We start from the raw sequence: 15,176 nt of genomic DNA on the forward strand, positions 1-15,176 counted from the left end.
ATTAATGACTTCATGTAAGATCATAGTTCTGAAAACAAATTTTGTAATGATAATTAAAATTATGAAAATTCAATTTAAGTAAATCAGATTAGTTTTCTTTATTAGTAAAGCCATATTAATCGCTCTAAAGCTAAAGCAGATGTCATTTTTAAAATGTCATTCGCCACTGCACAATTTTCACAAGCTCATTCTCCATAAAACAGTCTTCTCTAGCTGCCATACATGGCTCTCCAGGATCTCTCTTCTGGTCTTATTTCTTACTTAATTCATGTAAACTATTCTGCACTGTGATTCCCATGTGTTTTATTCTCTGCCCCTTGGCTTCTTGCTGTTCTCTCCTCTTCAAGTATCTTTGATTCATCTCTAAATTTTTAAACCCAAACCATGCTTCAACATCAAATTCAAATATTCTAGTCCCCAGGTTTCCCCTGATCTCACCTTCTAAAACTATTTCACTGTAGCTTTCTTTATGGGTTTTTTTGGAATTTTCCAAACAGTGGATTAATTTTATTCTATATATCAACATCTGGAGAATGCTAAGCAAATTGAAAGCCGTGCTGAAATGGGTTCTTTGTTTACATTGACTATAGGGTTCTATGGTGTAATAAATTAGGGGGAATGTTAAGTAAGTAAGTGCTGGTTGCTCAGTTGTGTCCAACTCTTCGTGTTCCCATGGATTGTAGCCAGCCAGGCTCCTCTGTCCATGGAATTCTCCAGGCAAGAATACTGGATTGGGTTGCCATTCCCTTCTCCAGGGAATCTTCCTGACCCAGGGATCAAACCCGGGTCTCTTCTCTTCTTGCAGGCAGATTCTTTACCCTCTGAGCCACCATCTGAGCCACCTGAGGAGAATGTTGGCAGTCCAAATTAAACCCACTTCTTTATGGCAGAACTCCTGACCAACGCCTTTTGTATACTAATGGCATTCCAAGTTTCTAAGAGAATGTTGTAGTAAGCAGAAATTCCCAAACTTATTTGAGGAGAAACCACTTTTTCTAGGCATAGTTGGGGAATATTGTAGTGAAAGAAATTGGGACTTTGGATTCAGACAACTGTGGTTCTGAATCCTGATTTCAGTAGTTATTGGCTGTGTGAACAGTTGTTTAAATTCTCACCTCCATACCTTACCCATATTATAGGTTTAACAATATTAATCCCAAGAATTATTATGCAGATTAACTGAGACCCATGGTAGATGCTCATTAAATACTAGTTACCTTTACTGTTCTGAGTTACAATTAAATTTATTTATTCCTAGGATTTAACACTACTTGAATTATAGCTATAGCACACAAATCATTCATTCATTTAACATACATTAATTAGACAAATATTTGTGCCAATTACTATACTGATGGATATACAATGCATTTCGTATTAGACAGTAAGCTTCTGAAAGCAGAATCCATAAGCATTTCATCTCCATGCCCATCTTGGAAATACTGTGCATTAAACAGGTGCTCAAGAACAATCTCCACAGTAGAAAGTAACCCACAGGAGGACAGAGTCCTTCTTGATCTTCTTTACCACTGTGTCCTTAGCATATAATAGAGTCTCAACAAATACATATTGCATGAAGGATGGATGAAGTATAATAAGGTCTAGAATTAATAACTCTACAGTTAACTAATCTCCAATAACTCGTTATTATTCCCCACCATATTGACAGAAATCTTTTTCTTAAAAAATTGTTAAAATTACCTCTATTGAAATTACTAATGAACTGCCTGAAATTGGGACAGAAAGGAATTCATGTAGTTAGATTTAGATAATTATTAACAATTATGCTTTAAAGAGAAATGTTGAATATATATTCAAATACATATAAAGTTTGATGTTTTAGGGAAAATATTTAGATGAGTAATGTATTTGCTATCTCAGTGGAATGAGCATTGTGTCTTTCCAGGTTAAACAGACTGCCATATCGTGTTCGTATAGAATTGCTTCTCTATATCCTAAAGAACATTGACATACAAGAAGAGGTTAATTAGAGAAAACATTTTAGTTCCCATTTTGGCCTCAGAAAGGCTTATTGAAACAGAGTTTCAATAGGTCTTTCATCACCAAAGTTAGGAGTAAGAATTAAATGATGGGCCAAAACTGGTAGGATTAACTTCTGTCAACTCATTTATACAACTCAATAAGTAAGATAAAGTATTTGATATACCCACCACTCCAATTATCCTTCATACTTTCAGCCCTCAGTTTGATGGTGGTGAGAAAGTCAAACCAAATTAGGAGCACTGAACTTCCCTGGTGGTCCAGAGGTTAAGAATCTGTCTGCCAGTGTAGGGGACATGGGTTCAATCCGTGGTCCGGGAAGATTCCGGACATGTGGCAAGACAGCTAAGCCCGAGCACCACAGATATTGAGCCCTTGAACTCTATCCTCCATGCTCTGCAAAAAGAGAAGCCATCAAAGCCTGAGAAGCAACAAAGACTCAACACAACTAAAAATAAAATAAATTAATTAACTATATTGTTTTAAAAGGTAGGAACACTGGTTCTCCTTATGAGGATGTTATGACATCTAAACCTGACACTCCTGCAAACGAAAGGGAAAAATAGTGTTAGCATTGTTGGTGTAAGTCATTTGTCACTCTCTTTTAATAGCATCTTGTAATTAAAATTTGAAGTTTCAGAAAGGAAGATTGCATTTATCTGTGGTTGACATGTATTAGGTTGATGCAAATGTAATTATAGTTTTGGACCGTAATTTTAAATCATTACAACCTAGGCTTAAGCACATCTTTATTAATCAAAATAGGAACCATTAGAGTCAACACATTTTTGCCAATGAGAAATAAGTTTATTCCTGTCATGTAAAAATCCATGCCCCAGGTTTAGATGAACTTTTGGAAAGCATTTTCAGCCTCCTGCTGGTTATGGAAGCATTTTCCCTGTAAAAAGTTGTCGAGATGATTGAAAATATGGTAGTCAGTTTGGGAAAGGTCAGGTGAATATGACAGATAAGGCAAAACCTTGTAGCCCAGTTCATTCAACTTTTGAAGTGTTGGTTGTGCAACATGTGGGTGGGTGTTGTTGGAGAGAAGAATTGGCCCCTTTCTGTTGACCAGTGCCATCGGCAGGAATTGCAGTTTTCAGTGCATATCAATATGCTGAGTGTACTTCTCAAATACACTGGTTTCTCTGGGATTCAGAAAGCTATAATGGATCAGATGGATAGCAGACCACCAAAGAGTGACCATGCCCTTTTCTTGGTGCAAGTTTGGTTTGGGAAGTGCTTTGGAATTTCACCTTGCTCCAAGCACTGAGCTGATCATTGCCGGTGTCATATAAAATCTACCTTTTGTCACATGTCATAATCTGATGGAGAAATGGTTCGTTATTGTTACATAGAATAAGAGAAGACAACGATTCAAAATGAAAATGTTTTTGATTTGTGGTCAACTCATGAGGCACCCACTTATCAAGATTTTTCACTTTTCCAATTTGCTTCAAATGCTAAATGACCACAACATGGTCAACGTTGCGTTCTTTGGCAACTTCTTGTGTAGTTGTAAGGGGATCAGCTTTGATGATGCTCTTGGTTGGTCATTGTTAACTCCTAATGGCCAGTCGCTCCACTTCTCATCTTCAAGGCTCTCGTCTCCTTTGAGAAACTTCTGGAACCACCACTGCACTGTATGTTCGTTAGCAGTTCTAGACCAAATGCATCGTTGATTTTATGAGTTGTCTCTGCTGCTTCATGAACCATTTTGAACAGTAAGAAAATCACTTGAATTTGTTTTTTGTCTAACATCATTTCCATAGTTTAAAATAAATACAAAATACACAAGTTTAATGTCATTAGCAAAAAAGCATAAAGTGAGAAGTGCACATTAAAATGATGTATAACATAACCACTTTATTTAAGAATGTATTCCAATATCAAATGGGAAAGTTCAACAATGCAAAACCGCAATTACTTTTGCACCAACCTAATAGCTTTCTAGAACTACTAGACATCTCCCCACTTCCAGATGCATAATCCAATGCATATTTTTTTCTCAGCTCTAGATAAAACAAAAATATAATGAACTAAACACAGACCCTTATTGGACACAATGCCACACAGAACCAAATGACGAGAAATTATCACATACAAGGGAATCAAGTCAAACTATTACATAAAAGAACAAAATTCTTCCAAGAAAATCTCTTGAACCTCTCAGTCTCAGCCATGTTATTCCTTAACTTTCAGGAAAATTCATCCATATCACAAAGACAGTAAATGTAAGTTTAACAAAAACACTCATAATAAATCTAATACACTAGTAAGTTGCAATTCCCAATTACACAAAGTAATTTTAGTTACTTAGTTGGCCTGTTTATATATTATATATTAAAAATTCAAGGGAAACATTTCAGAGAGAAGTTGGTAAATTATGCATTTACAGTGTCTGCTTTTCCTGACGTACTTTAAAGACTGTCAAATGACTTCATGTAACAAAGAGCAATGTTGTAATTATAAAGTTCTGCCTTACAAGTTATCGTATTTGTTATTTTGTGAGAGTTATAAGTTACTAAAATAATTTTCAGTTTTTATGGTATGACATCTTTTAAATAAAAGGATCCTGTGTGATTAAATTTATATTAAGACATCTCAAACTGATACGTTTCATATTTTAGATATTGGTGAAAATTAATAGGATTGAGCTCTAGTAGAAAGCATGAAAAAGAGAAACATGCTAATTCAATAAAATGTAGTATATTCCAGAACATCCTTACCTGTAGCTTTGTACATTTACAAGTACTATGTGAATATATTCTGATGAGATTTGGTAGAGTGACCTCTGTAGCTCTTCTCCCCATAGGGAGAGTACTGGAAGAAATAGAATTGCCAGGTCTATACAACAAAGTGTCTCAAAACTTCCCTTTGCATATGAAAGATTAAGTAATTGGGAGGAATGAAAAATACAACTGGGGCACACAAAACACCTCAGACTAACATGAGGTGAAGATGATTTTTAGTGAAACATGCATGGGGTATTAAAAGATGCAGATTTGATGAACACATTTAAAAAAAATTTAAGATGATGTATAACTTGAGTATCACCTAATAAACATGATAAATGAATAGCACAAGCTTGGATGTGATACTTGATCCATCTTTACATTTCTGGAACTTAACAGTTAATTTTTGACATTAGTGAATTTTTACTATTTGTTGATAGCACTGCAGATTATGTTTCTGGGGAAATGTGGATATTGCTTTAAATAATTTTACAGGAGCATTAATCACAAATTTGGATCACTTTATAACAGTCTCTAGGAAAACACTGTTAGTGATGTCAACACTATTCAAAGTTAAAATTATCCTAAAGATAAGAAATAAATGTCAGGTACTAGATTTTATTGCTATATTCAGGTATAGCCTCATAAAGATCCAATCAGAGGGTTGCATTTATATCGGAATTTCTAAAGTCATTTGAAACTCCCTATTAACAAGTACATATTCATGCTCATTATAAGACTTCTTGGTATAATATGCTAATTACTTTTCTACACTCTGGCTCCCAAACCACAATGATTCCTGTTATAAAAGCAGATCACTGCAAACTTCAAACAGCATGCATCCTTGAGATGCCACTATTAAAGGATGAACAGTGATGGGAAATCTTTGATGTTATCAGACGGGATGGAAAATACACATTTGTATTTGAGTAAATCCTGTAGACCGAAGTATTTCTCCCCACCCTTAAATAACCTGAAACCAGCTTCAAGTTCCCAAATGCTCTTCAAAGCAACCTGCCTTGGAAGTAATGCTGATGGCATTTCAAATTTCAAGGCAGCTTGCTTTTTCCATCTCAAGACTTCAAGCAGATTTGAAATTTCACTTTCAAAGAGAAAGGACATTACCTACTTTTACCCAAACCACTAGTCTCTGGTTTGATGAACAAAATGTCATAGGTAATGAACTTACCTATGATAATAAAAAGATGATATGTAACCCAGTAACTCAGAGTCTGAATAATGCAGCTAATTCTAGACAGTTCTAAAATCTAAGTGTTTAGATACTTAATGCTTCAGTTTTTTTTTTCTTTTTCTGGTGGTGCTGACCAAAAGTTGGAATATAAGCTTTGGGCCTGTGGCAGGGCCAGTGTACCCAACTGTAATTAATCCATCTCCTGCTGAATGGAGCATCTGTGAAGCTGAAGACAAAAATCAGTGTGTGCTTGACTCCTGAGCCCATGGGGAGCCTGGGCCACACAATTCAGAACATTCACACTGTGAATAATCCCTGTAGTAGGAGGGTTAGGTCTGTGGCTTCATAAAAGGATTTAGATTTGTGGTTAATAGAAACATCCATGAGCCTCTTTGGGCAAAAGGATACAGTAGCCCTCATGAAGTTTCCCTAGCTTTTAATTAGGTTTCCTTTGATTGCTCTAAGTAAAAGGGAGGAGTGAAACCTGAAGTTATCATCTTGGGACACAAAATATTTGTATGCGGTTTTAATATCCTGAGCCTGTTTTGCTGCTGCTCTCTACATTTTGGAAAGAGCCATTATAGTCCTAAGGAACTACACACTGCAGGTTTATCAGCCCTTTGGTGACTGTAAATTTACTGCAGCAACCTTTAGAGGAAGTGTTTCTTTTCCAGTAACTGACTTTCTGCATGAACAGAAAAGGTACAAACAAATAAAACAGGCAAGAGTATTAAATACCAGAGTGGAGTTAAAAGGTGGCAGGAAAGGAGAGAAGACTGCTCCATCTTTGTACAGGTTTCTAGACATCAGAAAAATGAGAATAATTACAATGAGACAAGAAAATGAAAGGCATAAGCAAGGACCAGGAAAGAGGAAGGAAAGTAGTGCTATTTGTTAAAGTTGGTTTTTCATTGTGGAGGCTGGACATTGGCTAAAATAATATAGTAATCTTTTCAAGGATTGGGATATGCCAGTTACTTGAAAATTCGTTTTAAGCTGATCACTATTTAAACATAAAAGTGTTACTAATTTCCAAAATTTTAAGGTAACATTAAATATATTTAATAAATATTTTAAAATAGAGTCACCCCGTTTAGGACCTTGCCCTGCCTTGGGCTTATAAAACCCACTTTCCTGGGCTTCATTCCAGTTCAGGGATTCATGAGTTGGACTTAAAGACTTAGTTTTTTCTGTGACTCAACTCTCATCCGCTTGTGATGGGAAGAATTATCTATCCTCTAATGAGTCAGCTTCTGCTGCTGTTGGGGGATTGTTAATTTCCCTGAGTGTTTTTATCCATATGAGAATGTCCTAGATTTTAGGGCAAGTACTGAAACACTCTTTTTTAGAATCTCCAGATGACACCTCTTTCATGTTACTTATACCAAGAAGTCATGATCAAACATTTTAAGAAATCATGACTTTTATGAGCTACTTAAACTCTATATCCTATACCTGTCACTGTATCATGTGTCATTTCTTTTATACATTTATATATGCATGCATTTTTTATTCTCATCTGATTATGTCATCTTCTTAAAACCCTCGCCTCTCAGAAAGAAATTCCAAATCCTAAACATGGTGTTACAACAGTGGTGCTCAAACTATAGCATGCATCAGGATTCTTGGAGGACTTGTTAAAATATTGCTGGACTGGACTATCAATTTTTCTTTTTCACTGAGTCTGGAGTAGAGCCCAGGAATTTGCATTTTCAACAAGTTCCCAAGTGATGTTGATAAAGCTGTTCTGTGGGCCATACTTTGAGAACTGCAGGTTCACAAGAATGTATATAAATAGGCCACTTTCTTGTCTCTGGGTTCATTTCATGCTAGTATTCTCTGTGTCCTGTGCTCAGGTATCTTCTCCTGGGTTCCCAGTCTCCTCCTTCCCTTTCTTCTTACCATGTGTCCTGTCCCTCTCCCCATATGATTTAATCAGTCTAACTCATGCAGGATCCTTCATACTAAGTTGAGTCTCCTTGTTATTCACTCTCATTACTTCAATACTTCTTTGCAGCATTGAACACAATTGTAATTAAATAACAAATTTATACATTTATTATAACTCTAGTTAATACATGCCCTTCTCACAAAAATGAAGGTTCATTAAGGGCAATGACTATCTTACTCATCAGAATTTCATAAGTACCCAGTGCAATATTTTCTGCATAATTGATGCTTGATAGATATTTCATCCATGAATGAATGAATGAACAAACAATACAAACTAATGTAATTAATTTTTCTTACTGTGCTCATACATCATTTATGCTCCTACTTCCTAAAGGGTGTCCCTTCCAGTTCTCTCAAAGACATTCCATGCTAGCAGTGTGTGCAAGAGAAGTGGCAGTTGCCCACATACATTGCCCATATATATATAATTTAATTTTTCTTGCTTAATGCAAGAAGGCATATTTCAGGATGAATCTCTGAACTAGACTTTAGTATCACAAGATAAATACCCCTAAAATGATAATCCTGGACTCAAGTTCAAGTTTAATTATTTTAGGATTATATAATGCTGTGAAATAAATTCCAATTATTTGAGTATTTTAACTGGAATTCACTTTATTTTTAATAGGATTTTGGTTACATTGTTATTAAAGAGAAACATTTGGGCTTTCAAAAATTCATGAAAACTTTAAAGTCATTCATTTTCTGGCTAGAACAGAAGAGGTTTGTTAACTAAGGCTAATATTTCTTTCAATAAAAAACAATGTGCCTTAATAATAAACAAAACCATTTAAAATGACTTAGTTTTTTTTTAAATCACCATATATTTATAAAGTGCTAGATCATATAATAATAAAACCTAAATATATATACTTGTGTATATAAATATGCTAATGATTTATATACCTATGATTATTGTTTTATGTCATTCTGTCTCATTTTATGTAAAGAATTAGGTAAACCTATACTGTACGTACAGCACATGGGTATCTTACATACAACCTGTATAATTAAGATAGAATCCTTAGAAGATGTTAAATTCAAGTTCATGTTTAAATACACAGAGAAAGTTAACTTGGTGGTGGGTGAATATTAGGTAATAAAGGGAAAGGATTTTTGTGGATAGATCTAATTCATTTTCATCTTCTGATGAATCCGGAAGATTTCAAATAGCAAATAAGAGAATGAGACAGCTGTGAATCAAGTAACTGGAGCTAGAAGAAAGTCAGAGGAGATGAGAGGCAATATGTGATTTGTTGGTCCATGGCATTAAGAAGGATCACTAGGGGAAAAATTAGGTATGATGTTTTGTATTTTGTTAGTACAAGTCTTCTGACTTAAGTCTTCCTTTGCCTTGGCAGGTCTCATTGTCCGGGAAGTGAGTATTGAGATTTCACGCCAGCAAGTGGAAGAACTCTTTGGGCCTGAAGATTACTGGTGCCAGTGTGTAGCCTGGAGCTCGGCAGGCACCACCAAGAGCCGGAAAGCCTACGTGCGCATTGCATGTAAGTCTCTGTGCAGGGGCACTGTGGGTTCCAGAAGCTAATGGAATATGGGAAAATTTGACCACACCTGCTCTGGTGTCGAAGAACCCTGTTTGAAAACTGCTCCCAGACTTCGCATTTGAGCTACACTTTCCCCTTAAGTCATCAGAATATCATGTCATTTTTTGTTTCAAGGCATTGAGTAATTTTCCTTTAGGAATGTGAAAGAATTAGTGCTACTTTCAAAAGACCGAATGTTCTTTTTTAATCTAATAGTAATTAGGCTATAGGAAAACAACTATATTCCTTTAATGAGTTTATTCTGCCAATTTGTTAGGACAATGTTGACTAGTTTTCCTATTAGAAATAGAAATTACCTGGCAAAGCTTCTTTATTTGTTTTAGAACTGTTCTAATGCATCAAAACACATCACTATTTTCCAAACTGTATTAATTTCTAGAGTATTTCAGGGAGATATTTCTAATATATGTTCAGGGAGAGGTTAAAAGGGTTCCATAATCAGTAAATGTGGGAAATACTTTTTTGGACAAAGTTAAAGAAGTTCCTTCATTGCAAAGCTTTCCAGATTCCTTAATATGCTGATATACATATTCTCCCCAAGGAGGAGATGTTGCCTGCAGCGCTTTCTGCAGATCCTTTCCTCAGTGAGTACTATTCACACCTTGAGCAGCATGAATGCTGCTTTAATGTCTGAAGCTTCCATACTGAGAAATTTTCTCAAGTGTGAGACCACTGAAAACCATGTAAATTATACTATCTGAATTCCTTGGCATGTCTGTTCCAGCATGTATGTTAAGTTGCTTCAGTTGTGTCTGATTCTGTGAGACCCCATGGACTGTAGCCCACCAGAATCCTCATCCATGGGATTCTCCAGGCAAGAATACTGGAGTGAGTCACCATGCCCTCCTCCAGGGGATCTTCCCAACCTAGGGATCGAACTCTCGTCTCTTGCATCTCCTGTATTGGCATGCAGGTTCTTTACCACTAGAACCAACTGGGAAGCCCTTGCATGCCTGTAGTTTACTAAATTTCAATTTGCATTAATGTCAGTGTCACTTCCCTCTAATATGTCACTGTGTGCACGCCTGCTCAGTCATGGCATATGCTCAGTCAAGCATGCTCAGACTGTAGCCCACCAGGATCCTCTGTCCATGGGATCTCCCAGGCAAGACTATTGGATTGGGTTCCCATTTTCTACTCCAGGGGATCTTCCTGACCTAGGAATCAAACTCCCATCGCTTGCATCTGCTGCACTGGCAGGCAGATCCAGATTCTCGACCGCTGAGCCACCTGGGAAGTCACTGAGTTCAAACAGTTTTGGCTCTGATGCTTCCCACAGTTCCTGTTCTTGCCTGTTCTTTCCCTTCTGTTTGATCTAGATCCCAACCATTACAATCACTTACCAGTTAGTCTCCAGTTAGTCTTTTACCTTTTCCAGCCCTTTCCCCATATTACCACAAATGCAAGATTCTGGAAGATTCCTAAAATTCAGGTCTTACCTCAGCTCACCTCCATCCCTGCTTAAAATTTCATAGTGGCTTCTGAGATAGAGTCAAAATTTCCTACAATGGTATATATCACTGCATTTGCTTACTAGAGCTGCTGTAACAAAATTCTACCAACTGGTGGCTTAAACAAGAGAAACTTATTTTCTCACAATTCTGGAAGCTGGAGTCCAAGATCAAGGTGCTAGCAATATTGGTTTCTGCTGAAGCTCCTCTCCTTGGCTTATAGATGGTCATCTTCTCCATGTCTTCACGTGATCGTCCTTCTGTAACTGTCTGCATCCAAATTTCTCTTCTTATAAGGATGCAAGTCATATTAGGTTAAGGCTACCCAAATGACCTCATTTTAACTTAATCACCTCTTTAAAGGTCATATCTCCTAATACCTTCTGAGGTATACTGGGCGCTAGGATGTCAACTTGTGAATTTTGGAGGGGGGATACATTTCAGCCCATAAAAACCACATGTCATTGTTTCCATAATGTAACCTAAGTTTCTAGCTCTGACCACAAAGAATGTCTCCAATCTAGTCACACTAGATTAGAAATACTTCCATTTCTTTGTTTCCAGCTGTTATTCATCCTGAAGCACTGTACCTTTCGCTTACTTCCTTTCATTATTTGTAAAAATTCACTTATTCAACAAATATTTACTAAGCTTTTACTCTCTTATTGAGATAATTTTAGGTATTTGATATGGAGCCAGAATCAAAACACATAATGATCCCTGTCCTCAAGAGGCTTGTTTCTGCTAAACAAGTTGTTGTTTAGTCGGTAAGTTGTGTCTGACTCTTTGGAACCCCATGGACTGTAGCCCACCAGGCTCCTCTGTCCATGGGGTTCTCTAGGCAAAAATACTGGAATGGGTTAGCATTCCCTTCCCCAGGGATCTTCCTGACCCAGGGATCGAACCCTCATCTCCTGCATTGCAGGCATATACTTATTCTTTACCGCTGAACCACCAGGGAAGTTAGGGTGCACTTAATGAAGTAAATGATCAGTAACAGAGCAGATGGTAAGTGTTATGAAGAAAGACAGTGGGGGAAGGGAGTATGCTGTGCTGGGGACTGTGGGCAGAGAAGGCCTGCAGAAGTTGGCAGTTGAAGCAACCTGAAGAAGGGGGTGGGGGGCAGTCAGGCAGAGGGGACAGCGAGTGGCCTAAGTACAAATGCCCTGAAGCAGGAATGTTTGCTCGTGCTATGAAGACTGAATTGGCCACAGTGGCTGGAAGAGGGTGAGGGAGAGGAGTCTCCTGGATGAGTTGAGAAAGGTAAGGACAGGAAGGGCAGTGTGGAGATGGGCTAGGGCCTGTGGGTGTAGCATCTTTGGTTCTCAGTATGAAATGGGAACTTTGGAATGTTTTCTGCAAAGGAGTTCATGCCCTGACTTCCATTTTAGCAGAACACCTGACTGCTCTGTTGAGAAAGATCGTGAGAAGCAAAAGTAGATGCAAGGGAGACCAGTTATAAGGTGGCAGCTGTGAGAGATGTTAGGACAGCCTAGATTAGAAGGTGAGACCTAGATTCTAGATTTATTTAAAGGCAGAGGTAGTGGGTTTTTTTTTTTTTTTTTTTTGAGAGAGAGGTTGGATGTAGAATGTGAGAGAAAGAAAGAATGATTCAGAAGGCCTGAGCTTGTTGAAGGATTTTTCAGTTGTCTTTAGTGAAGTCCTTCTTGCCTCATCAGTCTCCAGAATGATAGGGGTTCCTTTCTCAAACCTTTCAGACCAGTGCATCCATCCTCTTAATGTAGAGCTTGTCTCCTTTGAATTATATTCACTCGTTGTAATGGCTGTGTTTCACGCCAATGAGTTCCTTGAGATCCATTTTGCTTAATTCATCTTTGCTTAACTGTATATCTTCAGTGTTCAGCACGATGCCTAGAACATCAAAGATGTTTAATAAATTTTGTTCAATTAAGACCATTATAACCATCACTGCTCTCTATTAATCATTCCTCCCTGAGCATGTCTAAAGGGGTTTTTCTCTTTGTCTTAGTGGGTTCTCTATGAAGTAGGCTCTGAGATGGAGACATGCATGCAGGTAATATATTAACGAGTATTCTCTGGAACAATATCTGTGGAGGAATAGACTTGGGCAGAGGGAGGAATTGAACTGCAATTCAGGTACAACAAAAGATGATGCCACAGGGGACACTGGAGTTAGGATGGCCCTCCAGAGTTGTCCCTCCGTGAGGCCCAGGAGTGAGCGGCCCTTTATCCCCAATATCGACTAGTCAGTGGATGTGGTCCCTTTCTTTTCTGTTCACCCTCACCAACTTGTATGACCTGGGTCAAGTCAGCTCATCTCAACTGAGAGCAATTTCTGGAGGGAGAGTCTGGGAGCCTTCACCATCAACACTCCCAGCAGAGGGGATCAGTCCTAAAAATGGATGTCATCCACTGCAATCATCTATCACAAATCTTTTAGATTTCATTTTATTAATTATGAAGTAAAAAGATACTTTCAAACATGTTAAAAAGAAACAAATGAATTGCTTTGGTCAAATAATTAAATGAATTCAAAGTTAGCTTCTAGTTATAATCAAAAGAGGCACAATGATATAAAACTATCTTTCACTGCTATATGTTCATTAATATCAAGTATAATAGATATTTAAAATTGCCAATTTACAATTTATAATAAACTGACTTGCTTAAAAGCTGAAGTTTAATTAGTTAATTTATTTATTAATTTATTTTTGGCTGTATTGGGTCTTTGTTGCTGTGCTGGCTTTTCTCTAGTTGCTGCAAGCAGGGGCTACTCTCTAGTTGCGAGGGCTGCTCTCTAGTTGTGAGGGCTACTCTCTAGTTGGGAGGGCTACTCTCTAGTTGCGAGGGCTACTCTCTAGTTGGGAGGGCTACTCTCTAGTTGCGAGGGCTACTCTCTAGTTGGGAGGGCTACTCTCTAGTTGTGAGGGCTACTCGCTAGTTGCTGAGCAGGGGCTGCTCTCTAGTTGCAAGGGCTACTCGCTAGTTGTGAGGGCTATTCTCTAGTTGCGAGGGCTATTCTCTAATTGCGAGGGCTACTCTCTAGTTGTGAGGGCTGCTCGCTAGTTGTGAGGGCTATTCGCTAGTTGCTGAGCAGGGGCTCCTCTCTAGTTGCAAGGGCTACTTGCTAGTTGCTAGGGCGACTCACTAGTTGCTGAGCAGGGGCTGCTCTCTAGTTGCTGCAAGCAGGGGCTTCTCTCTAGTTGCGAGGGCTACTTGCTAGTTGCTGAGCAGGGGCTACTCTCTAGTTGGGAGGGCTACTCGCTAGCTGCTGAGCAGGGGCTGCTGTCTAGTTGTGAGGTGCAGACTTCTCACAGCAGTTCTTCTCTTGCTCTGGAGCACAGGCTCTAGGGCTTCAGCAGTTGTGGCTTCCGGGCTTAGCTGCTCCATGGCATGTGTGATCTTCCTGGATCAGGAATCAGACCCCCGTCTCCTGCATTGGCAGGTGGATTCTTTACCACTGAGCCATCAGGGAAGCCCCAAAAGCTGAAGTTTAAAGGCTTCATTATTACAAATCATGACTCTCTTGTGGTGCTGACTTCATATATATGTATTTATAATTTATAATGTATCTAATATTATATAACCCTGTTTGCCACATTAAAGATTACAAATGTATAAGAACCTTATCTTTCTTTGCAGAATAAACTTTGCTATTTATTTCACAGCTTTTAAATGTAGTTTGACATTTTCAAATAATAGAACAAACCCTTCTTGTAGTAAGACATTAATTTGCCCATAGCACCTTTTCATCTTCATGTATTAAGACTGAAGAGCAGTTTGCTTGTACTTCCATAATTAACTGAACTCACATGTTAGTAGACGAGGAACAACATCCATTGTATAAAGATTTACTCATGGTGAAAAGAAAAGGTAAATTTCAAATTCTCCTTGTCAGAGCTGATCCCTACCAAGCATGCCCTCACTAATGTTACAGGAAGGCTGCAGATTCTCAGGTTTGCTCTGTTTCAAGTCAGCCGGGGTGCTTTGCCCAGTAACATGTGACAGATGGCTGTCACATCAACTGCAATTAAATTTTAAATTTTTTTCAGGTAAAGATGGCCATGATGCTAGAGATGATTAAGTTCACTTACCTCTCATCTAATTTGATCTATATTCACCATGTGTGAATAGTGTACACTCTGTGTACTATACTATAAATAGTGTTATATGGAGAAGGCAATGGCACCCCACTCCAGTACTCTTGCCTGGAAGATCCCATGGATGGAGGAGCCTGGTGGGCTACAGTCCATGGGGTCGCTAAGAATTGGACACGACTGAGCGACTTCACTTTCAC

At 38.1% G+C, this 15,176-nt stretch overlaps 1 protein-coding gene across 2 annotated transcripts in view; it reads left to right on the forward strand.

Annotated features, from left to right (window-relative positions):
- Positions 1-15,176, forward strand: part of UNC5C (unc-5 netrin receptor C) — a 422,011-nt gene that overhangs the window by 265,716 nt on the left and 141,119 nt on the right. For both annotated transcript variants that reach the window (XM_042251227.2, XM_042251228.2), the window contains exon 3: positions 9,243-9,386. In XM_042251227.2, the coding sequence (XP_042107161.1) occupies positions 9,243-9,386 (144 nt within the window). The remainder of the gene's footprint in view (positions 1-9,242; positions 9,387-15,176) is intronic.

The sequence above is a fragment of the Ovis aries genome, chromosome 6, assembly GCF_016772045.2.
Source record: "Ovis aries strain OAR_USU_Benz2616 breed Rambouillet chromosome 6, ARS-UI_Ramb_v3.0, whole genome shotgun sequence".
Taxonomy (NCBI): domain Eukaryota; kingdom Metazoa; phylum Chordata; class Mammalia; order Artiodactyla; family Bovidae; genus Ovis; species Ovis aries.